Raw genomic sequence first — 24,280 nt, 5'->3', positions numbered from 1 at the left:
GAAGATCGCAGCGATTCGAAAGCCCTCCCAGGTGCCGGGCTTTTTGCCAGTTTCATTCGTCTGCCGCTTCGATTTTCTTCCTCCTACCTGCACGTCCGTCTATCCGAATGTCTCTTCTTCCTCCGTTCTTCTGTGGGAGGAGGATATTGGAACCGGGGGAATATCATCTATAGAAACGCTGGAAAAAACGCCACGCGAGGTCTGCAGAGATTGCGTTTCTTTGGCGTTCCGGTTTGTCGATTGACGTGTGCTTGATTGTTTGGCCGTTAATGGACACTGGGTAGGTTTTTTAACCCCTTAATGTACAATTTTTCTCGCACTGATCGTTCAAAGATGTACTACTTTTGTTTTAGCAAAATCGCTTCTTCATATCGATACAAATATATTCCTCGATGTTTGCTACGAATATGTTTCTTTGTAGTTCTGACGCTATATCTTTTTGTATTCTTAACGCAATACGGGTAAAACGCAATTAACGGGTTGAAAGCTACACGAGCGAATGAAGAATTCAACGAATCGATCGAGGACGTAAAGAAACTGGCAAGTAAGCAAATTCGAAGTATAAACGAACGATCGAAAGTGTAAGCACGAGATAAAGAAGTAGGCTGGGGTTACACGCGAACGAATGGAACATACGCGAAGAACGAACGTTTTGAGAATGTAATCGAGTAAACAGAGAAGCGACGAATGTCACATCGCTGTAAGCAAAGCTGCCATAGTCCGTGGTTGTCCCAGACTACCTTAATCGTGCCATCGCGATACGTGTCCGATCAATAAATCGCCAACTCCTCCTCCACCACGTTCCACCAAGTTCCCTCAACTGCAAATCGACGAAAGAAATTTTTCCACCATCGAAACTTCCTCTTTTCCATCTAAACCATGTCGAAGGAACGTATCCTTCGTCATCGTACGATGAAACGTGCTCGTCGATCGAAACGAGCGTAAAGTACTCTGACGTGCAGGTGAAAGAAATCTGACACAGAGGAAAATGAGGAGCGAAGCGCATCGATTATCCGTGATTTCTGAAACGATTCGATCCGTCAAACTACAGAGTCTCGAAACCGCTACGAGTCATTCCACTTAAGCGGGCAACGACGAGCAATCAGAATGGTTGATCGCGACGTCGCGCGGCTATCCGCGTTATTATCAATAAGTTCGTCTCGAGAAGCAATTCGAGCTCAACTCTGACGACGTTTATGTCACGGACCCTCGTCAATCATTATTTACCGGCGGCTAACACTGCCCCGTTGTTTGCCTTCGATTCCTCTCTACTTCGCGAATCAGACTCGAGACAACGAGCTGCTGTCTCGTCTGCGATTGGCGAAAGAAATAAATATCTCGTTGGAAAGAATCGATGGAATAAAATACTCTGATACGCAGATACATCGCCATAAATATTTAGACACGTCGCGACGTTAACCTAAACCGAACAATAATAGAAATTCTAATGGAAATTGCTGTATTTCCACTGCTTCTGTTTTTTCGTTATTTCGTCGTTAATCCGTAAATTCATTGGTATCTCGCGCGTGTCTTGTAACATGGAATACCAAGTAAAGTAAAATTCGTTGGATCAAAAGGAGTAGGTGCGCTAATATTTATGACCGACAGCGTACATAGTGTGTCATCGCGATGGCGATAGATAGCGGATTTTGAATTTTTCCTGCCGTCTCGTCGATAATTCTCACAGCGTGTACTCCTCTGCGCACTTCTTTCAACGCTTTCGCAATTGCCGTCACGTAACTTTGACCAGCGGTAATTACGATGTAGCAATTACAAAGAGTACAAGTCGCGAGATCATTGCGAAATTAAACAGCAGTTTGCGGAACGGCGAGAAAAAGTGGAGGTGCGTTATGAATGCTTCGGCAACTTAAACTCAAAGGGAAACGCGACAGAATCGAAGGTCGTGCAAGTTTTAAGAATTCGAAAAATCGAGAGAACTGTGTAACACTCTCTCGTATCAAAATAGGAATCCTGAGTCTCTCGAATTTCTTTTTTCTCTGTTCGATAACGCGACGTGAATCGACAAGTAAAACACATTCGAGGAATTGGCAAGTGACATCGATCGTAACAAACGGAAGATTGGAGAATATTTTTGATGAAGTATATTTCTAGGTGAAACTATAGAAACTTACCCAGCAACGGGAGTCATTTTCATCGCGAGCGCCCTGCTGATACAAAATCCGGCGCCGCCCGTAGCGAACCAGAATTTCACCTTTTGCTGAAACAGGAAACCCACACCATCCACGTTAGTTGATTACGGAAAAGATACTAACGTTTAAAAATTCAAGATCGTGATCGATCGTCCGCGAGACAGCCGATCGATCGTTGCCACCGATCGATAATCGTGGATGACTTATCGGATTGGGGCCACGATCGATTACACCTCGACGTATCGATACGCGTTCCTGCTTTGGGACAAATTATGGTCAAGCTATACGCTAACGGTTACGAGCCGAGATCTTTGATTGGAATTGATTGACGTACGATCAAGAAATAAATTTCGTTTCTTTTTCTTGCGTGGATAGAAGGTTGAAGTGAGGTGACAGGTACGATCGAAGCATCCGATTATCTTTTACATTTCTTCTATAGGAATTATCGATAAGATAAATTTTTAAACGATGAATTTCGACGTTCCTCGGTGAGTCAGGATTTTGAAACATTTCTACTGTTCATATTTCAGAATTCTTGATCGTACATATAATTTTTATTTATTTAGGGGAAATTCGAAGAAGCAAAAACGCACGAAATGTATAAGATAAAAATAAATAAATTACTAATTAATAAATTACTCGTTCTGATGCTTAGCAGGCAAGGCAAATTTCAACGTCGCTTCTTTTTGATCCACAGCCTAATTATCAATTTCTCGATACAGACATAAAAATAGCAAGTCGTCTCCTTCGGTGAATATTCGTTTTCGTAATGGGAAAAATCTTCCGCTCGAGACGATAGAAGGGCGCAGCTTCGCGAAGGTGAAAGAAAAAAAAAAAAAGAATCGGTTCGATCGAAGTTTGCGAAATTGTCAAGGGAAGAGCGGGACGAAAAGGAAGAGGCAAGGGAAGCGGAGAAAGGTGTTTTCGATCGGGCACCTCCCAACGACCTGGAAAATCGTCGCAAGAAAACCTCGCGTATACTCTGGCCACGTGACGAATAGACTCGGACTATTCTGCGCGCCAAAGGCGCTTCAATTTCTATCTCTATCGCGATAAATCGTATATTTCGAAACGAAGAAACTGTGCGTGTAAAATTAAAAGAACGCGCATTTCGTATATATTTAATGGATATTTAATTTTTGAGAAACTAAGCAGAGTCGATCAACGTGCCTTCCATGTACCAGCCATATTCTTAGAGTCGATAAATTAGAACGTAAAGGAACGCGATGCAAAGTTCTCAAATATTTGCTTCGAAATTCACGATTATTCGTGTCAGCCGCTTGCGACAAATAAATTGATGAATACAAATCGCTTGTTTGTTTCAAAAGTTAGACGTTATCCGCGTAATTAGATGGTAAAATTGAAAACTTCACGAACAGCGGAGTGGATCGATCTGACTGCTGAACTCGATGCTATAAGCTCGATAGTAGGAAACGACGTCTAAAACAAATTTGAATCAAGTTCGAAACATCTAATACTAAGCAGGTACATTTACCAATGTAAATCGCTCCTTTCTTTTTAGTCTTTTTTTCCTTTCTTTTTTCGCGCGACTAGATAACAAAGTCGGAATAACGATAGAACCAAAGTTGATGAATTTAGTTTCTAAAACACGTACGTTTTCATCGTTGGAAATAACACCCGCAATGAATTTTAATTAAATCTCGGAAAAAATCTACGATATACACATGCATCTAAAGTTTTACTCGAAAAGCAGAAAGAAATTTACTTCTTCGAATTCCTATCGACATATAGCAAAGTGAAAAATAGACAGGACGTTTTTTTTCGGATTGCTTAAGAACGTACTCGCGAGAAATCGCGAGGAAATCGAGCGTGTCGAGGCGATCTCCTGGCGATCATAGCCGCGGGCCATTAAAGCCAGACTCCTAGGAGTCCTGGACTCTCTATCCATGCCAGCGATACTATCTCGCCGCCGGTCTAGAACTCGTGCTCCTTTCCTCATAGGCTAGGCGTGGTACATGACGAACAACCGTGAACCGAGGCATGCTGCACGTGCGTACCTACCAATGAAACCGGTCTCCCGGTGCTGAAAAAACCCGACAATACTCCCGTACACCGTTTAGTGCGCGGGTCGCCCGGCTAGAGCCATGAATATTCGCCGGCAGAAACAATCCGATGAAAATTGTTCGCTAAAAGCTACAACGGTCGTTCCTCGAGCGACGAACTAGAACAGAGGACTCGTAATAACTCGAATAGACTTTGAATAGAATTTGAATCTAATAATTCCGAGTACTTCGATTCTTCTCAAGGCGCTTCTTCTCGAAGCAAATCGCGAACAAAATTGCGAAAATTGCGTAGGTTTTCCCAAAAGATTCCAAAGATTTTTCTGCCGATTATTTGGAATTATGACGGCGTGACGTTGTAGGTTATCGCTAAAAGTCGAATCGTAGATTTTTAAGGAGGAAGAAGCGCGCGGCAAATGTCTGTATTTCTGTCTGCGATCTCGCACGAAGAATCGACGAAATTCCACGTCAACGTGGAACAGCGACGTCGTATCGACTCGCACAAGGTTTCTGTAAAAGTTGAAGCTTCTCGAAAATCCCGCAAGTCAGATATAAAGATGGTCTAAATAAAAAAGAAAAGAGAAAATCGGCAATTTCCAGCGATATCCAATTAAATCCGAAAAGACCGTGTTCCGGCGGGTTAGCAAACCTCGAGAGACTGCAAAAGCTCGGTTTAATATGGCGGACGGTTATAATCTGCGGCATAATTTTCGCAAATGCCCCAAGGAACGTCGATCGAACGTAAGCCCGTGGTGGATGTTAATTGCTCGTTGGTCGGATAACGGCGGCGCGAATAAAGCATCGGATCGGTTCGGTGGTCAGGTGAATCGGCCGTGCCAACAGCCATCGTATGACAAGGTGGAGGAAACGGATGGGACTTCACGGACCCATTAGATATACACCGGCGATTGGACAGACCCGATAACGTGCTTCCCTCCGCAATCTGCCCTTTCTTTCTTCCCTTCGGGATCCCATTTGAATAACAGGAGGAGAAAGAAGTCACGAGAACCCGTGAAGACTCGCGTGGAATCTCGGGGTCAAGTCGCCACCGAACGCGCAGCACCGAAGCTAACACGGACCGTTCTTCTCTTTGTTTTCTCTTATTTAACGTGCTTGTACCGGAGGTTAGCTTTGGGTTAAGTTTCAGTTAGGTTGCAGCGTACAAGTTGTCGAATTTTCTTCAACCCTCGAACGTTCGCCGTATCTTCCAGCTTTCGACTGCGGTCGGTCCGCGTTGGTTTCGTCATCGAACCAATACTCGCGTGCTTTTCCGCTATTTCGACGTTTCCATACTTTAGCAACGAGGAACTGATACAACGATACAATATTTATACACACGGTGGTTCAGAAGTCGTCTTCCCATTTAAAAGCCGCGTCGCTTTTTCCTTATTACACGTCGCAATGTAAATTTTCGCTTCGAATTTATGGATTACCCTCGGCTCGCCGTGACAATTACAGATCTCGCCGATTTACATTTTACGGTGTACGGTCTCGAGAGTGAAAGAGCTGAAACGGAGGATAGTTGGCGGGAATAAATATTAATGCAAAGGTTAATAAATATGAAAATGCAAGGAACGTTTCTTCGATTGGAAAGTGGAACACGATCGTTAATTTCCGAAGAACCGATTCATTCGGTCGATTTCCATTATCTCGTTCGAGGTTAATCACTGACCGCGTTCGTGTCTGTCATTCGGGCCAGTTTTTGCTCGCGAGCTGATCGAACTACGCGACACGACGCAAGGTGATTGGAAGTTGGCTAATTAAAGCCAGCTTTTACGCCGACCGCGTATAAACTGTTATGCGTTACTCGAAGATGGATGATGTTATTAGCATACAGGATGGAGTTATCGCCTTGACGGTTTCAGTAATGGTTTTCTTCATACAGTGTCGTGTTGCCTCACTCGTCGCATAAATTTCGAGATCCATCGATTCCGCCTGGAGTTAATGAAGGAAACGACCGCCACTCAGCGATACTCGCTGATACAATTCAACGATAATTTTATCCTTTACGATAATTAGCTCTCGCTAAAATTCCGTTTGTTCGAGGCAGAAAGTTCCGGATTCAACGAACTTTCGCTCCATCACATACGCATTTGAACGTGAATTCCAAAAAAATATATGAATTATATTACTCGTTCAACAAGTTCATAGAATAAATGAAATTTTACTTCACGGGAATTAACGTACTTTGAGTTGTCCAGAAGCCTGAATCAACCTCATACGCTGATCAATCTTATGAACCAAAACCTATAGAAGATTGACAATTAGAAACACGACCTTTTTTAATTTCCCTTGCGATAAATAAATTTGCGACTTGGTCGATGTAGCTTCTGAGACTCGTATGAACGCCAATTACAGAAAGTATTTGCCTCCTAACAAGTTCGTACAAATGGAATTCTACCATGTTCCTTCTTTTACGTTATACAGTGTCGCAAACGTCGACTAAAGAAATCCAAATATTTCAAAAACATCCCACCTCGAGTAACGCGTAACGCCCAAATAAAATAAAAATTTCCATCGAACGGGAGTGGCAAAGCCAAACTCCAAAGATCGCGTAACATGTTCCAAACGATGCACACCCCTGTCGTTTTGAACGGTCGTCAACGAGACACGAAACCTCTTCATCAAAAACTGTTTCGGCGAGAGAAGGAAGAAAATGGGAAAGAAGAAGAAAGAGGGAAGACAGCACCTGGCTGTCGATCGGTTTTAATTATTCGCGAGCCACCCGGCAGTGCAATCCCTGGGATCTCGAGAAATCGCAGAACGGGCGGTCCCGCTCCACCTGACGTTAGCTGCAGATCGCCGGCCAAGATTGCGCCTGGCCCGCTCCCCTGACTAATTACATTCCGAAGGTTTGCTTCGAAGGGGGTTGATGCGTTCTCTCCGCTCCCCCAGGGAAACCGATTATACCATCCATACGATCCTATATCCAATTACGTAGCGACGATTGCCAGCGATCCAGAGATAAAATCACCGACTTGATTGGCCAGTTCCACGACCCGGCCATCTACCTTCTTCCCCTTATCGTCATCCCTTTGAGCCAGACAGGGGAATTTTCGAACCCATTGCTTCGATTAGTAGCGATCGGTGGTGGGAACACGGGAAAGTCGTAAAATCGGTGTCAGGTAATACGCGTGTCGGACCTTTGGTACGGGAATGGAGAGAAATTTGAGGGAACCTGGACTTGGAAACTCGATTTGGGTTGCGTTAAGCGTGCCTTGAATCTTCTTTAAGGGTCTTATGCTTTTTCCTCGATCGAATCAAGACTGCTCGCTCTTAAAATTCTCCTCGTTGTTCTGCTCGCTTTTTCTGCTTCTTCGCCGTTGTACCTCTTCAGGTATCTGGTTTTTCGGAATGCTTTATTTATAAGACGCGTGCGATACACGAAAGGTAACGGGACCGTATGGAATACTAAAAGACAAACTATTTATATATCGTAATCCTGCAGGGTTACTCGAATTTTTATATTCGAGTCTCGTTGTTGCTTCAACGAACGAGAAGATATTTTTAGGAAACCTTTGGTGTAAGATTGGAACAGAGATATTCCTATGTAATAATAACGATTCTTTCGTGTTTCTTTCCTTTTTGCACTTGGGAAACTTTTCGGTAATAGCAAAACGTGACTGGGTCAGAAATGAGCAGAAGAACATCCACTTTGGGTCATATAGGTCCGAGGAGAACATGCTCATTCTATTAGCCATAGCCACCTTGTTATACAGGGTGGTTGGTAACTGGTGGTACAAGCGGGATGAGGGTGATTCTACGCGAAAAAAGAAGTCGAAAATGTGGAATAAAAAGTTTTCGTTCGAGGCTTTGTTTTCGAGAAAATCGACTTTGAATTTTCGCTCGGCACGCGTGCACTTTATCGCGTTTCGTTATAACGGATCTCACTGTAGATCGTTGTCTCGATGAAAAAATTTAAAAAAGAAAAAAAAATTTTATTCTATATTTTCGACTTGTTTTTTCGCGTAGAATCGCCCCCTTTCCGCTTGTACCACCAGTTACCAACCACCCTGTATATATCCTATGGTATATAGAACAGCCAATCATGAGAAACTGAATAGGAAGAGCTAAATTGTCCTAATTAGCACTCCCTTACAAATCGTTCTTCATAAGCTTCGAAAATGACTAATTCCTACGGAATTCTTCCAACAAACAAAATTTACACACAGCTAGAAGAACAACAACGGCAAGAAACGAATGTTCGCCCAAGAGGCCGATAAAAATCGACAAACCCTCGGAACGTCGCAAGAATCGAAATCTGAACAAGCAAAGCGCATTAAACGACCAACGAACATAAATCCCTTCAACATTTCCATCCACCTGAAAACTGTTCCAACAAAGATCTCGAAGATCCTAATGGATTCGTCGAACGGCGTGAAACATCGTTTAACGCTCCATCGGCTTACTGCGTGATTAAGAGATCGACGAAAATCGGATGGCGAACAAAAGAGCAAAGGGGCGAGGCGCAGAAAAACAAGGAAAAAGAGGCTAGCCGAACACATCGGTATTAACGAGATGAAATATAGATCGTCGTGTAAACGGCAGCCGGTCGTAAAGGCGTTAATTAGCGGTGAACGAGTCCCAATCCGGAAACCGGTAATCGAACGACCGTGAACGGGCCGGATCGAGACGTCTTCCGAGCCCTCGAGTGCCAGAGCTCGTAAAACGAGGCCCCAAATGACACTGTTGCTAATATCTGATGGAGTGTGGGTGGCTGCCGGTCGGTATATTAGGACTAATGAACAGATTAGAGGCACCGATATCGCTCGACGAACCTAACCGCGCGGATAAGCGCGACTTCGTACTGCAGGAACGAAACCAGCGCGCGTCGAGAAACGAAGAAACTTGGATGAAAAGCTCCTGTCACTAGAATATTATTAATTTCGTGTCGTTTGTTGCGTTAACATGTTCACCGAGGAATTTATGACAACGACCATACCCAAATCCACGCCATTCCGTACTACCTGACAGCGAACCGTTAGGTTTTGACATGATCTTTGCACAAGAGTCAACAACCACCACAACCCATTCGTCACCCAACTACTTGACACGACGGACCAGATCCGCAGACTAAAAAGAAAATACCCTTTAGATTGTAACATTAGATTCAACTAGAATCAACATAATATAAATTATTATAAAGCTATTGTATGTACCACGCCAAATGAAGTTACTTAAAATTCTCAACGAGAATTGATTGTAAATAAAAAAAAAAAAAACGGCCTTTGCACATGGTCCAACATTATACTTTCCCCATTGCGTAGGGTAATCAGGATCATCCTCTCCTTGCTCCTCCAATACCTACAAACGCAACATGTAAAAAGTGCAAGCATTCGACCACGAGATTAGTCTTGAGTCTTGCGTATAGTTTGGTCGTGGTTTGAGCAACTATTTTAACTTCGCTACTTCGTTGTATCGAATAACGTCGGGCTCAACGGGCACCCTTGTCTGACCCCCCTCACAGTCCAAAATTCTCCTGTGTTGTGGTTTTTAACACTCACTACGTTCCTTGTTTCTTCGTATATTTCTCTAATCCTTCGGATTAGTTTTTCGCTAATCCCCATTTTCCTTATTTTCTCCTCCAGTTTTTCTCTGTTTAGCCTGTCGAAAGCCGCTCTCAAGTCCGCAAAGCAGGCATATAATTTACTTCATTGTAATATTATATTCAATTATTTTCGTGAATAAAGGCCTAAAAAATTCTAAAAGCACGGTCAAGTTAAGTTACTGCTCGACTACTCCTCTTTTATCATTAATTTTACGTGACAGATTCGTCGCTCGAATTCCTAATGCCTGACGTATAGCGTGCTGTGGATAATTATAAAGACAAGTATATTTCCTGCGCGTTATTTCTTCGACAAGGAATTCCGAGAAACCATCGATCGTGTCTGGATATGTTAAGTGAAATTGTTCTCGCAATGGGTAAATTGAACGATATAGAATATCAACGGATGTTACGTTACGGTGAATTATCGTCTCCCATAACCGAGGTAGGAGAGTAAAAGACATATGGATTACGATTTTATGAAATACGTGTAAAGAAATTGATGTAATTGTTACGATAAGCGATTGGTTCGTTCTTAATGAGTTAATATGATATTCACATACGTAGAAATTAAAACTGATTTAAATGGAATGGATTTGCCGTGCAGTTTCCGATTAAGGAATGATCCGACCGATTAAAGAACAGGGAAAGAACACGGTTTCGAGGCTGAACGTTAGAAAATACGATGGAAAGTTGCGTTTCGAGAAATACGACAAATACTGAGAGATTTTCAACGTTCGACAACCGTTTGCAACGTACGATGCGATCGCTTTTATGGAGAAAAATCTCAAATATTCCGTCACGTTGCGCTCCATTACGCGCCACGTAAGAGAAATCTTTACGCGAGACAGCCAATAAAATCGCAAGGACTGGACGAGGAAGGAGCAACCTGGCAGGAAGGAATTCCTCTGATCTTCGCTACAGCATCGATAGCAAACGTGCGCCGCTATCCGCTGGAATATTAATGAACGATAATTGCGGACAAGCGGCGTCAATTTGCATGCGTGTCCACGTGCTGGTCGAACGACGGTCGTCGATATCCGTGAGCCAAATAAAAACGGTTAAAATGAACAGAGAAAATAAGACGAGGGGGAAGAAATTAAGCAGAAAACGAGCGGCTAGAATCGCAAGACTCCTGCACCGGATGCGCTCTTGCAAAAGGAACATCTCGCCGCGAGATATAAGGCCTCGGGTATAATAATATCGAAGTAATGGAGGCAACGTACGTGGCGGAGGAACCGGCCGCCTCCCCACCCGGCAAAGGATACGCGTGTTTTCCATGGCGCGGCTATGGGGGCCGTCATGGGGTCACGAGCACGTCTTCGAACTGGCTGTGGTCACGCCGCGAAGTACTCGAAACTTCGCTTCACCTGTTCTCCTCTGGCCGACGCCTCGCTCTTTTCGTTTCGTTTTAATACGATTACAACGATACAGTCGCATCTATAGCACGTATAATGCGATTAAGCGATAAATAATTAAATACAAGTTGTTAATACGAGCGATAGATCATTGATAAGATAATCGTAGAATAGGTGATATACGTTTGATTCGCACGAAACGCTCTTTTATAGCGCAGTTGGCGAGAGATAAATAGGCGGAAGAAGCGGTCGACAGATTTTCGCGAAGAACGCGAACGAACGCAGCTCGAATAGACATCGCATTTTCTTTTTATCCTGTGTTTCATAGATACACGCCTCTACCTTTCTGCCTAATAAATCACATTTGTACCAGTGCTTCCACTCGCGGAAGATCCTACGGTATTGTCGATCGAATATAAATTAATTAAAGTATACAGCTACGAGCGCGCATACCGCAGCTGTTAGATTTATTACGCTTTCGGTCAACTGTCGGCGTTTGATATTCTGTGTTATTACGTGACATTGTTATGTTGTGTCATACGTTGCCAAAATTTGGGGCGACAAATGCATCGAAGAATAATAGAAAAAGCTATGGTATATTGAATTTTGGGAAATAAACGCTTCTGAAAAAAAAGAAAAAGAGAAAGAGAAGGAAGTTGTGGTATAGCGAAGGGTATGGAGGGCACGCGGAGAGCCGACCCTAATCGAGACACGCTTCCGGGTTTGCTTGTCAGCGGCTGCTTAGTCGGAGCAATTGTCGAGATGCACGGATCGGCCGATTGGCCGGTAACGGCCAGTTACGCGGGGCGTTTTAACGCGCCGCCGAGTAACGGCACCAAAGATTAAATTCCTAGCCGCATGGGGAGGAAAGGTGTGGTGTCGATTGATATACGGACCCGTGAACGCGATACGCTCAGACTTTGAGCGCCCTACGATTTAACGTTCGATGGATAATAGTCGAGAGAATGTCTGAGGTTTGGCAGCTGGATGTTCGATCGAAGCTAGCAATCTGAGAAAGTTTGAACTATGGCGGGACTAAGAATTTGACGATTTCAGAGTATTCTCAGAGAGGTTCTTGATTACAGATTCTCAGCACTCGAGTTTGAGATACCGAGAATTTTTTAACACGATAGCCTGAAAATCGTAGAACCGAAAATCCAAACGTTTCATATCTCACGGCTTCAAATTCTAAGCTACGATATACGAAGCTTCCATCACCTTTTTGGTACGATCCGATGAATACTTCTGTCGAATGTAGTCTAATCCGTTTTTAAGAGGAGGTTACCACAACAGGTTCAAAAAAGCTTTTGTTTTTGTTATTACGTTAAATATTTTGCAAATGTCGTTTTATCCTTCGTAATTTCATTGAATCATTCGACCAAGTTTTACTACAAATGGCACACTGTGATCTTCCTTGTCCATTAATTACAACAAAAACTCTCTTTCTCTGCACTCACGACGAGTTCCGTTATATAAAGTGCACAAATGCTATAAAAGAAACGAGAAGCACGGTGATCCACCGATGTATAATTACGAGGCAACAACATCGCGACCATAGTAATCACCGCTATCGTCTTTCGTCTTTTAACTTCTATCTTACGCCAGTATGTACATATGCATGAATAACGCAATATGTGTCTATGTGTAGAGACGCATGGTGCATACAACGCGTGTATATAAATGTTGGAATTTTGCATCGATCGGGTATCAAATACCAAAGAATAAATGTGAGATGTACGACGATTAGTGGATAAGTAGGAGCATAAATATTATATTTCGTCAAATAGTATCCTTATTTACGTCAAAGATGTTTCTGGTCAGTCATTCGGGATCCTATCCTACGTATGTGAACAAGCAAGTCGTGATTGACTAGTAATATAAGTATACTACACGATAAAACCGCGAATCCCCCTTAAAGTCGAGAAATTTCTGCTTTGTGAGGAATTTCCTCCTGGTTCGGATCCCTTGTTCTAAGTATCTGATAATACGAGAATCTGAATGTAGTAGGATCTCCTTGTATATAAATGTACATGTAAAAAAGGTAAAGGTATATTCATAATGTTACTATATACAGAAAGGTACGATTTACATATTATACATATTACACATTATAGTTGCATTGTATAATATATATATGTCGGGCTAAGGTTGGAATTTTGGGCGTTTGACGAACCTTCGCTCGAATTTACCATCGCGGTTATAGCTGATATTTATTGGTACAAATGTGGTCAGTACAAGAGGCTACAAGCAATAGCGGCGATCGGATGGTCGAGACGTTGATGACAACGAATTCAGGTTCGATAACGAATCCACGGTCAACGGGATGACGAATGCGATGTGATACACGTATGACTCCACGTACAAGTAAAACTTACCTGAATGAACTAACAGTCCAAGTGGAACTGCCCTTATATATTCTTCTCCCCACCTCTCGGGTCGATCTTTGTTTTTAAGGAGAGCTATATAATTATTCCATACCTCTGTCAGGTACACATCCCTCCCGTGACCGTGGCTACGTTCAGTGACCCGTTATGTCACTTACAGCCCAAGCCCATCGTCGTAAAATCAAATTAGAACATTAAAACTATTTCTTAGGTTTATTACTCAAGTGTAGCTATAGTAAAAATCTGGACTAGGGTATTGAGGTTTTTTCCAACATTCCAAAAGGGAAGCCCCGATGTCCTTTCATCTCCGACATATAAATATACCATAAAGAACGTGATGTAGAATGTATGTAATGTAACATACCATAATATAGTACCATAACGAATGTAACAATATTCTATATTATTATTCTATATTAAAATATTATACATACGTCGGGTTGTCATTAGAGTTTTGGGCGTATAATGAGTCTTCGCGTGAATTGGCCATCGTTGCGATGTACTATAGATGATATTTACTGATACAAATGTGATTATTACAGAGTGTGACAAGTAATAACGGCGATTGGATGATCCAGATGTCGATGACAAATGAAGTTAGGTTCGATGACGAATTCACGGTTAACGGGATGACGAATGCGATGCGATACACGATTCTGGTGTGACTCAACGTGCTTGTCCACGGTACAAGCAGAGCTTATCTGACTGAATCTCAGTCCAAGTGGAACTGCCCTTATATACTCCTCTTCGTATCTCTCTGAACCCGTCGGGTCAATCTTTGTTTTCAAGGAGAGCTATTTAATTACTCCATACTCTGTCACGTGACCGTGGCTACGTTCGGCGACCCGATATGTCACTTCGAGCCCAAGCCCACTGTCACAAATCTCGGGCACCCATACTCGGATTAAATCATAAACAACTATTTCTCAGTTTTATTATTTAAGTACAGCTATAATAAAAAGTCTGGACTAAAGTATCGGGGATCTTCCCGAACATTCCAAAAGAAAGGCCCCGATGTCCTTTCGTCATCAAAAAACTGCATTAATCCTCCGACTAAAAGTAACGATCGCGAAATCGACGAATATCGACGATTTTCCTGCTGAGCTGGTCGATCGAAGTTTCGTCTCGACAAGAATGTGATCGGTTAAAACGAGACCGGATAGCCGACCAGAGTGTACTGTGCGTGGAAATGCGGCGGATCGACAGCTCGTAAGTCAGAGGCAGTTACAGAGTCTGAACTGGAATGAACGATGTAACTGTAAAAGAGAATGTCGGAGTGCCATACAGAGTCGGAGAATTTAAGGAGTCGAAAAGTTTCAGAATCTAAAGCTGTATGAACTTAAAAGAGTCAGTTGGAAGTCTGAGAACACATAGAATTGCAAAAACCAGGCATCGCGTGGTAAGGATATCATGCAAAGAACCGACGCTTCCTTGTTCGCGAAAGCCAATCTGCCTCTTATCTGCAATTCTATGCCGGGAAAAGAGCAATCTTCCGATCTAATTAGCTGTTCCGTTGGCCATTGTCGGCCAGCATTTTCCAGCGGGAACGCGCGTCGGTCTCAGTTTTCACGCAGACCAGGCAAAAGGCTCTGCGATGCACGCGGTCGTCACGGGTCACGCGAACGCAATCCCGTCGCATTCAAACAGAACAATACGTCTTCTAATTACGCCGGTGGTTCGTTAAAATCACCGAGAACACTGGCCGTACACACTGCACGAAACGTTGTTTGTCTACGCTACCGCTGAAAAATATATGGACGCTTGTTTATTTTTAACGGATCGCAGATAGAAAGATTCAGGACGACTTTATTCTTTGTCAGAGCTGTCACGACAAAATTGAATTAAGTCAATATGGAATAAGAAGAAGACTGACATCTAGAAGCGTCAAGCGATTGCATAATGGAGCAGCTGTTTTATTTTTAAAGACTTTATTACGATCCGACTGTCGAGCTAGAGATAGAATAAAATTGACGACTTTAATCGTAAATGATTTGAGGTTGTATCTAATATTAAGTTCAAGTTGCGTGTACATTTGTAGCGGCACTCGACGTCGAACTTGTAACCGCGAACCGCTAATTGTAATCGCAAGCTCTACGCGAAGTGTACATCGAGAGTATTTGTTAATAAATATATTGTTAACTATACTCTAGTTTTTCTTCCGCACATATCACCACCTATCCACCTCACGTTCTATGGTTAATCGTAAAAAAGAATTTCATAAAATAAAAATCCTTCAGTCGGCTTATGTCTTTGACCTAAATAAGTTCCCTCTGCGACAAATATAACTATCGAGGGACATCAAAGTGAAAAAAGCCCAGATAAATGGACTTTTTATATTCTTCCTTTTCGTAATTATTCGTCTACCGACGAATTCGTATAAACGCAGTACCACTGCCATGCCGCGTAAAGGGACTTCGAAATTTATCTTCGATTAAAATTTTATCTTCGTCGCTGAAATTTCCGTTATTCGGAGTGAGAAGCTTGAAACGAAAAAGGAAATATTAAACGAGTCGGAGCTGGAAGCTTTGCGAGGGCATTAGCAGCGGTAAGACGCGACATGTTAATACCGTGTGTGTGATTATCGTTCCCCCGTGGACTGGCACCGGCACCGAGAGCACTCTGGAACAGTTGTTCTTTGACCAGCGTCCGGCGATTACACGGATCGCCCTACTTCGCGGCCGAGTTCTCACGTGCGTTCAAATGCCTTGAGAACTGCTTAAATGTCGGCGTGTATTTCCCAGCATCGGACCAGATGAACCCCGCGAACCGTTCTTTTCGAGAAGTGGAATTCGAGACGCGATCGCTTTCCACCCTGTGGCTTCGGTTTTTCTGCTTCAACGAAACCGGTCGTGGTTACGTCTCCCAATGGAAATCACGCTTCTGCCTTAGACTATGGTTCCGGTGGATGCGTATTCGGAAGAATCGACGAGCTCGATACGTCGATGCGATCAAACGAAAGAAACAAAATCGCGAATGCAGATATCGCAAGGATAACGGAGCTTCTGAAAAAATAGCGAAGCAGAGGCACTGTTTCGAGGAAAATGTTTCATTTTATTCGAAACACATTCCTCTCGTGGCGATACAACGATCTGCGCGGCCAACCGATGCACCGAACGATCGTTGCGCGTCTTTTTGTGTAGTTTTTTCGAGAAAGTTCGTCGCAGCTTTCCGGATGTCCTGAACGCCGTCACAACGTCTCCCCTTCGTCGTTATTCGAAGCCTCAGAGATGAGAAATAATTACACGCAGCTAAATCCGGCGAACAGGGTGGGTGAGGCAACATTTTAAGTTGTTTGTTTTCAAGAAAAGCAGTTACGGCCGCTACATGACGGGCCGGGGCATTATCACGCAACAGAAACAGATTTTTCGACGCGTCAACCAACTCTACTCTGACGTCGATCGTTATGACTCTGCTCCCAATGACACAACCACCATACAACGACACAACGACACTGAAGGATATACTTTTTTGTATCGATGTCGCCACTGTTATTTTTGCGACGGACTGTGCATCTTTATGAGCGTACGCATCGCAGTCTGCGGATGTTTCATTCGTCGGAACGCCACGATTTAAGGTAACGTTCATAAGAGAAGCTTGATAATTACGAAAACTTGAGACGCTTTATCATCCTCGAGATGCATAAAACATTTCAAATACCGAGGAATCTATTTCGTAGACGTACGATCAGAGATCTGGAACATTTTGAAAGCTGGTAACCTTCGAAACTAGTGAGACCGTGAAAAAGGCCTTGACACAGGACGAAGGTAACTTTCTCGTTCTTCCACTAATCGCTGTTTCAACCCACGATTACTCTTCTTACGTCATCCGATGACTGACAAGCATTGAACTTTCATCATAGCGGATCTGTCGAGCGTGAAGCACGATTTAGCGGCGATTGAGTTTCCATAGCCGCGTGAAGGAAGTGGAAAATCGGCGGATAAAGAGGAAGCGCGTGCACAGCGTGGCGGTCAAGGTCGCGTGGAAAAACCGGTCACGCCCGAGCGCAGCGGAATCGAAACGCAGGATGTATGCGATTGGCGGGGTAAGAGAAGGAGGACGCGAGAGAAGAAATTAATTGCCGCGCCTCGAGTGGCCAAGCGAGCGGCCAAGAAAAAGGGAGCGGTCGGCGCTTAATGGAGGCAATTTGACGCGGAATATCGCAGATCTCGGGAACGAGTTTAAATTAGCGGTCGGAATCGTTGCCTGTGATTGACAAGCGTACGCCCTGAGATCCGATCTGCAGCGATCGCGCGCCATGTGTTTCGTTGCACGTGAATTGCTCACGTTGAGACTCGATTGCTTTTCGGCTAGCGTGTAACGAACGCGTAAAAATTATTTGCAATTTCGAATTGACATCCAGACGTACTGTGTGTTATCACAGTTTATCGGATACTCGATTGGTAGTCGAGAAAGAAGAGGACTGCAACTTTCGGATCTGCTCTGATCAAACGAAACGTAACGAAACGTTCAACGGAAAGTGTTACGTTCGCGTGATTGATCGGCTCGAAACCCGAAAAACCAAAAACACGATATCCATCAGCCGTTGCAAAAGACGAAGTTTCCAATGGCAAATGTTTATTATACGTGTTTTAATTTCGATATTTGATCACTTAGAATCTCGTATGAATTTTAAGTTTAAAAATGTGAATTTAATATTTGGAGAAGAGTACGTCGATAATTCTTCGTTGCAGAAGAAACGAAAACACGGGCTATCGATAGTGAGCTCGATATCGATATATAGGATGGTTGGTAACTGGTGGTACACGAGGAAAGGGGGTAGTCGAGCGTGAAGCACGATTTAGCGGCGATTGAGTTTCCATAGCCGCGTGAAGGAAGTGGAAAATCGGCGGATAAAGAGGAAGCGCGTGCACAGCGTGGCGGTCAAGGTCGCGTGGAAAAACCGGTCACGCCCGAGCGCAGCGGAATCGAAACGCAGGATGTATGCGATTGGCGGGGTAAGAGAAGGAGGACGCGAGAGAAGAAATTAATTGCCGCGCCTCGAGTGGCCAAGCGAGCGGCCAAGAAAAAGGGAGCGGTCGGCGCTTAATGGAGGCAATTTGACGCGGAATATCGCAGATCTCGGGAACGAGTTTAAATTAGCGGTCGGAATCGTTGCCTGTGATTGACAAGCGTACGCCCTGAGATCCGATCTGCAGCGATCGCGCGCCATGTGTTTCGTTGCACGTGAATTGCTCACGTTGAGACTCGATTGCTTTTCGGCTAGCGTGTAACGAACGCGTAAAAATTATTTGCAATTTCGAATTGACATCCAGACGTACTGTGTGTTATCACAGTTTATCGGATACTCGATTGGTAGTCGAGAAAGAAGAGGACTGCAACTTTCGGATCTGCTCTGATCAAACGAAACGTAACGAAACGTTCAACGGAAAGTGTTACGTTCGCGTGATTGATCGGCTCGAAACCCGAAAAACCAAAAACACGATATCCATCAGCCGTTGCAAAAGACGAAGTTTCCAATGGCAAATGTTTATTATACGTGTTTTAATTTCGATATTTGATCACTTAGAATCTCGTATGAATTTTAAGTTTAAAAATGTGAATTTAATATTTGGAGAAGAGTACGTCGATAATTCTTCGTTGCAGAAGAAACGAAAACACGGGCTATCGATAGTGAGCTCGATATCGATATATAGGATGGTTGGTAACTGGTGGTACACGAGGAAAGGGGGTAATTCTACGCGAAAAAAGAAGTCAAAAATATAGAATAAAAATTTTTTTTTTAATTTTTCAGTCGAGACAACGATCTACAGTGAGATCCGTTATAACGAGACGCGATAAAGTGCACGCGTACCGAGCCAAAATTCAAAGTAGATTTTCTCGAAAACAAAGCCTCGAACGAAAAATTTTTATTCCATATTTTCGACTTCTTTTTTCGCGTAGAATCACCCCCTTTCGGCTTGTACCACCAGTTACCAACCACCCTGTATATTGTCAATATTTCAAGATTCTCAAGTAAAAGGATCGATATGTGTCGATACCATATTATCAACGACAAATTGCGTTTTCGTCAAGTACCTTGAAATATCGACAACGTTATCTATTGATCGTCCAGGAGCGTCCTTAAAGAAATTAAGAAAGACGAATAGAGCAAGATCAATCGTGGATGGACCACGTGTACCATACAAATTCGCATCTTTATCCACGTGATTGAAAACAATGAAAGCAAAATAAACATTCTACCGTACATTTTTGCACTTTGCACGAGTTTCTACAAATGCGTGAAAATCCGCGATCCAATCAGAAAATCGCTGGCAACATTGTATAGAACGAAAGAATTAGCCTGTTCGAATATACGACGTTTTGAAGAAATTCCTCGCGGTTCAACTTCCATCCGATGGAACCAAGTTTTACAAGCGAGAACTCGATGATATCGCGCGTTTGAATGGCCGTGGTAGAAAGAACAGAAATAGAGGGAAGTTCTGTTTCTGAAACTTCTTCATGGTCGGTTGAGTTTCGATCCGTTAAAAGTTGCGTTATTGCGAGCAGAATAAATAGAGGATCGTTAGTTTTTCCGTTTCCTCGTTCTGGCCATTTTTATTTCAAAGACGAGCAACGAGGATTCGAGCGCTTAGAAGGAAATGGAGCTCGAGCGGCCGGGATTGCAGAAGCGGAATGGCAACGAGGAGAAACGATTTGTAACAAAATTCGTCCGGTCGATGTCCAGTGCGCGCCTCACCGGACGCACTCGTAAATAATGTTGATTTTCCGGCAGAGTAAACAGCAAGATGTAATCAACGCGATAGTTTCACGGCGGCGTGCACTCTGAAAACGATTCCCACGTTCGTAACGCGTTCCGCCTCCGGCCGTGATTTCCGCGAGATTTCGACCTAACCAAGCCGACCACGCGTGTCTTTTTCCCGCGTGCTAATTAATCGAAGGAAGCCACCGTGATCGACCGGAGCTGTTCCTCTTCTCGACGATTCACGGCAACGATAATTAATTACGTTCGAAGTTGTGAAAGATCTAAAAATTCTAATGTCCCGAGCTTTCGAAATTTGAACATCTGAAAATTTCGATGCTCGCGAATTTGAACGTTTGAAAATGTAGAAAACTGTAAGATAGAAAGTTTAGATGACAAATGGAATATTTGAATATTTGAACGATTCGAAAGTTGGATAGTTTGAAAATTCGATAATTCGATAACTAGGGAATTCAAGCATCTATTATAAATTCGCCGTGATAATCGATAGTTCCGCTCGAATCGCTAATTTTCGCGCTCGCGTCCATAGGTCCGTTATTCTGAAAATGGGACATAATTACGCTCAAAGTTTCGCGCGTAATTGCGCCAAATACGATTTGCCCACGGAACGTTTTCCTTTGTAAATACTAAACGATCGAGCTTTACCTAAATTCCTCCTACTATCCCATTTTACATGTAAATCCTTTTATTCGCATCTCAAACATCGATGGAACTGCCACTCTAATATAACGAGATTTAATTTCGTTCGTAAAGACTAAGGAACTCCGGCTACCCGATCCAATTACCGTTCGAAAACTTAATCGTTTCCTCGATGGAGCAAGAATCGAGATCGAGTAAACTGCGGATTTCTATGTATTTATGTGACATTTGAAAATACAAAAATATGCCGGATACGTGTACCTGATATATAAAAATATATAGAGTATATCCAGAGTATCTTTATAACATGTTTTCATAAATAATAGCTTGCTTCCATCTGTTAAGTTGTATCTATAAAAATATTTTATCTATTATTAATATATAAAATAAAATTCAAATAAATTAAATTAAAAATACAAATTTCCATAAAGATGCGCAATTTACGATTGATTTCCTTCGAAATGATTCTCTTTATAAATAATTTTCTAATACCCTTTACGCTATTTAGCGAATAAGACAAATCTCTGCTCAGATTCCATCTGTTAAGTTGTGTCCATAAAAATATTTGACCTATTATTAATGGACAAAATTAAATTAAATTAAATTAAATTAAAAATATAAATTTCTATAAAGATGCACAATCTACGATCGGTTTCCTTGAAATGATTCTTTTTATAAATAATTTTCTAATAACCTTTAAAATAGCCAGAAAAATATTTGACCTATTATTAATATATAAAATAAAATTCGATTAAATAAAAATTTCCTTCGAAATAATTCTTTTCATAAATAATTTTCTAATAGCCTCTAAAATAGCCAGAAAAATATTTCACCTATTATTAATGGACAAAATTAAATTAAATTAAATTAAATTAAAAATATAAATTTCCATAAAGATGCGCAATCTACGATCGGTTTCCTTGAAATGATTCTTTTTATAAATAATTTTCTAATAGCCTTTAAAATAGCCAGAAAAACATTTGACCTATTATTAATATATAAAATAAAATTCAATTAAATAGGATAAAAAATACAAATTTCCATAAAGATGAGCAATCTGTCGATTGATTTCCTTCGAAATAATTTGATCGGCACCAGCTCGGCCAGGGGTCTGCGCGCAATTATCGCCCGGTGAAAAGTTCGCGCGTTGCCTCGGGAGCTTTATGAACGAGCCGGCGGTGTTTCCACGCTCATTAAAGGCTGCCTTAATTTCGTTGGCCACGGGACGACCTACGGTAGGTGAGGCGAAATTATCTTTAGACAGCCGTGTATATCTGCGGGCGATGCGGCTCTAATTAAATCCGTCGCGGATGATGTCCCACGCGCGTACCATGCAACACGCCACAAATACGGACAACGAGATCGAACGAGGAAGAGAAAAACGAAGAAGGAAACGGTTCATTGTGTAGTCTGGTAACGCGTGTCTCGACGGTGAACGTACGATTCGCCTGCTTTATTTCTAAGGAGAAACGGAGCAGCGGTGAAATTGCTTTGGATATGGTTAATAGCGTCGTGTCAAGGTAGAATCGTGCGGTTCCGATTCTTCGTAAAAGGCGTTCGTGTCTTCGATCGTTTCACGAAACGGAATAATACATTGGAATTTGTCGAATTTCCCTTTATTTTTCGTCTCTTTATCAGACCAACGGTACCGTAACGTGTTCCTAATTAGGAGACCGAGTGCTTTTTTCGTTCGACGAGCACGGGGCAAGTAGAACACTTGCAAATCAGATTTCTAAGAAGAAAGCAGCTTTTAAATTCAGTTAACAAACGCTGTTGATTAATTGAATTTTAGCAAAATTGTCTTTCTACTCCGCATTTCCTCCGTAATTTGAAAAATATCGCTTCTCAATAGCGTTTTACAAAATTTTGTCGGTGTCTAGAAAGCGTGAAAATCTGTCAACAGGTTCTTTTCCTTTTTCCATCGTGCCACATTGGGATACTACCTTTTTCGACACTGAAACGAGAAAACGAATCGAAACGTGCTTAATCGGAATTCTCCAAAACTACGGATTCTCGTGTTCATCCACGAATCACGAGAAAGGCAGGATGAAAGAGTTTGTGGTTGCAGAGTGACCTTGAGCAAAAATATAGCACGAACAGGAGATGTCGGGAGAACCGTGCGCGCGACGAAAATAATAATCGAAGGATCGCCAGATTTAGGAGTAAAAGAGGAGGCGGCAGCGATCGTTGGAGTAGCCAGCTCGTCGGCTAATTAATAGTTCCGGGAAGAGGCGCGAGGTGAAGAGAAAGGATCGCAGGATTGCGAACGACGGAGTAGGGAACGAAAGAGAGTCGGAGGACGGAATGCGGGACATGTGGCGCGCATCCGCGTGCCTTCGGCCTGCCAACAGGGTGCGATTTTCTGACGAATGCGAGAATAGGTGCTAGAGGCCAGGGCCGCAATCGTTACTCTTATGACAGGCTTTCGTTACAACTTTAGCTGATAATCGAAGTACACGTAATAATATGATAATATCATCGTACTACGGACTATGCCCGTAATATTTACGCTTGCGAAGGAAACTTTTAGGACGACCTAATATTCATCGATATGTGAAATGGTACTAGGTTGCTTCGTGTTTTATCGGATTCACATTCACATAATTCATATATCGGAAGAAGCCAGCTCTTTGGATATAAGAGATAACATACTTAACCCTTTAACCTACAACTACGGGCATAATCCGTATTAGGCAACCGTATTTCTTTTTTTTTTTTTTTTTTTATTTTTTTTTTTTTTTTTTAATATTTGGTCGACTATTTACGATCAATTCTCTTTGAGAATCATAAGTAAATTATTTCGGCGTGGTACTGTAACTTGGATTATGAGTGTTTATGGTATGTTTGATTCTAGTTGAATCTAATCTTTCAATCTAAAGGGTATCGTCGACACCCGTATTCGGGTGTCAGCAAAGTTTCTGGTCAGGCCGCGTAACCCATATTCGGGTGTCGCTTATTTGACTACTTGCGAGGGATCGTCGTAGGTATTTGAAAAGATATTCCATAATAATAAATTGTTAATTAATAATTAATTGTAATAATAGTTGAATTGTTATAAAATAAAAATACGAAAATGGTTTACCAAAAAAATCATTTAGAATGTAAAACTTTAAAGCATTCTATACGTAGCCGAGGTTGGTCGGGACAATTTGGACAATAAGTTGTCGTTTTCTTCAAATTCTTTCGTGTCTTTGTTCGGTCCATTCGAAAAAAAATCATTTAGAATGTAAAACTTTAAAGCATTCTATACATAGCCGAGGTTGGTCGGGACAATTTGGACAATAAGTTGTTGTTTTCTTCAAATTCTTTCGTGCCTTTGTTCGGCCCATTCGACGTCTTTTATTCGCGTAACATAGTTTGCACGCGCGTCTAATGCTTCTTCCGGAATCGTTTTTCCGAACGGCGATATTATGCCGACTCCGTCGAAGACAAGGATTTTTTGTATTTTCAGACAATTCTAAT

At 42.4% G+C, this 24,280-nt stretch overlaps 1 protein-coding gene across 1 annotated transcript in view; it reads right to left on the bottom strand.

Annotated features, from left to right (window-relative positions):
- The window catches only part of LOC100741335 (fringe glycosyltransferase), a 129,781-nt gene that overhangs the window by 25,322 nt on the left and 80,179 nt on the right, over positions 1-24,280 (bottom strand). Inside the window, exon 6 of the mRNA XM_003487861.4 lies at positions 2,133-2,218. Coding sequence (XP_003487909.1) covers positions 2,133-2,218 — 86 coding nt within the window. The remainder of the gene's footprint in view (positions 1-2,132; positions 2,219-24,280) is intronic.

This window comes from Bombus impatiens, unplaced genomic scaffold (assembly GCF_000188095.3).
Source record: "Bombus impatiens unplaced genomic scaffold, BIMP_2.2 scf_0203, whole genome shotgun sequence".
Taxonomy (NCBI): domain Eukaryota; kingdom Metazoa; phylum Arthropoda; class Insecta; order Hymenoptera; family Apidae; genus Bombus; species Bombus impatiens.
The sequence above is the reverse complement of the archived record's forward strand: the minus strand, read 5'-3'. Positions and strand labels throughout refer to the sequence as shown.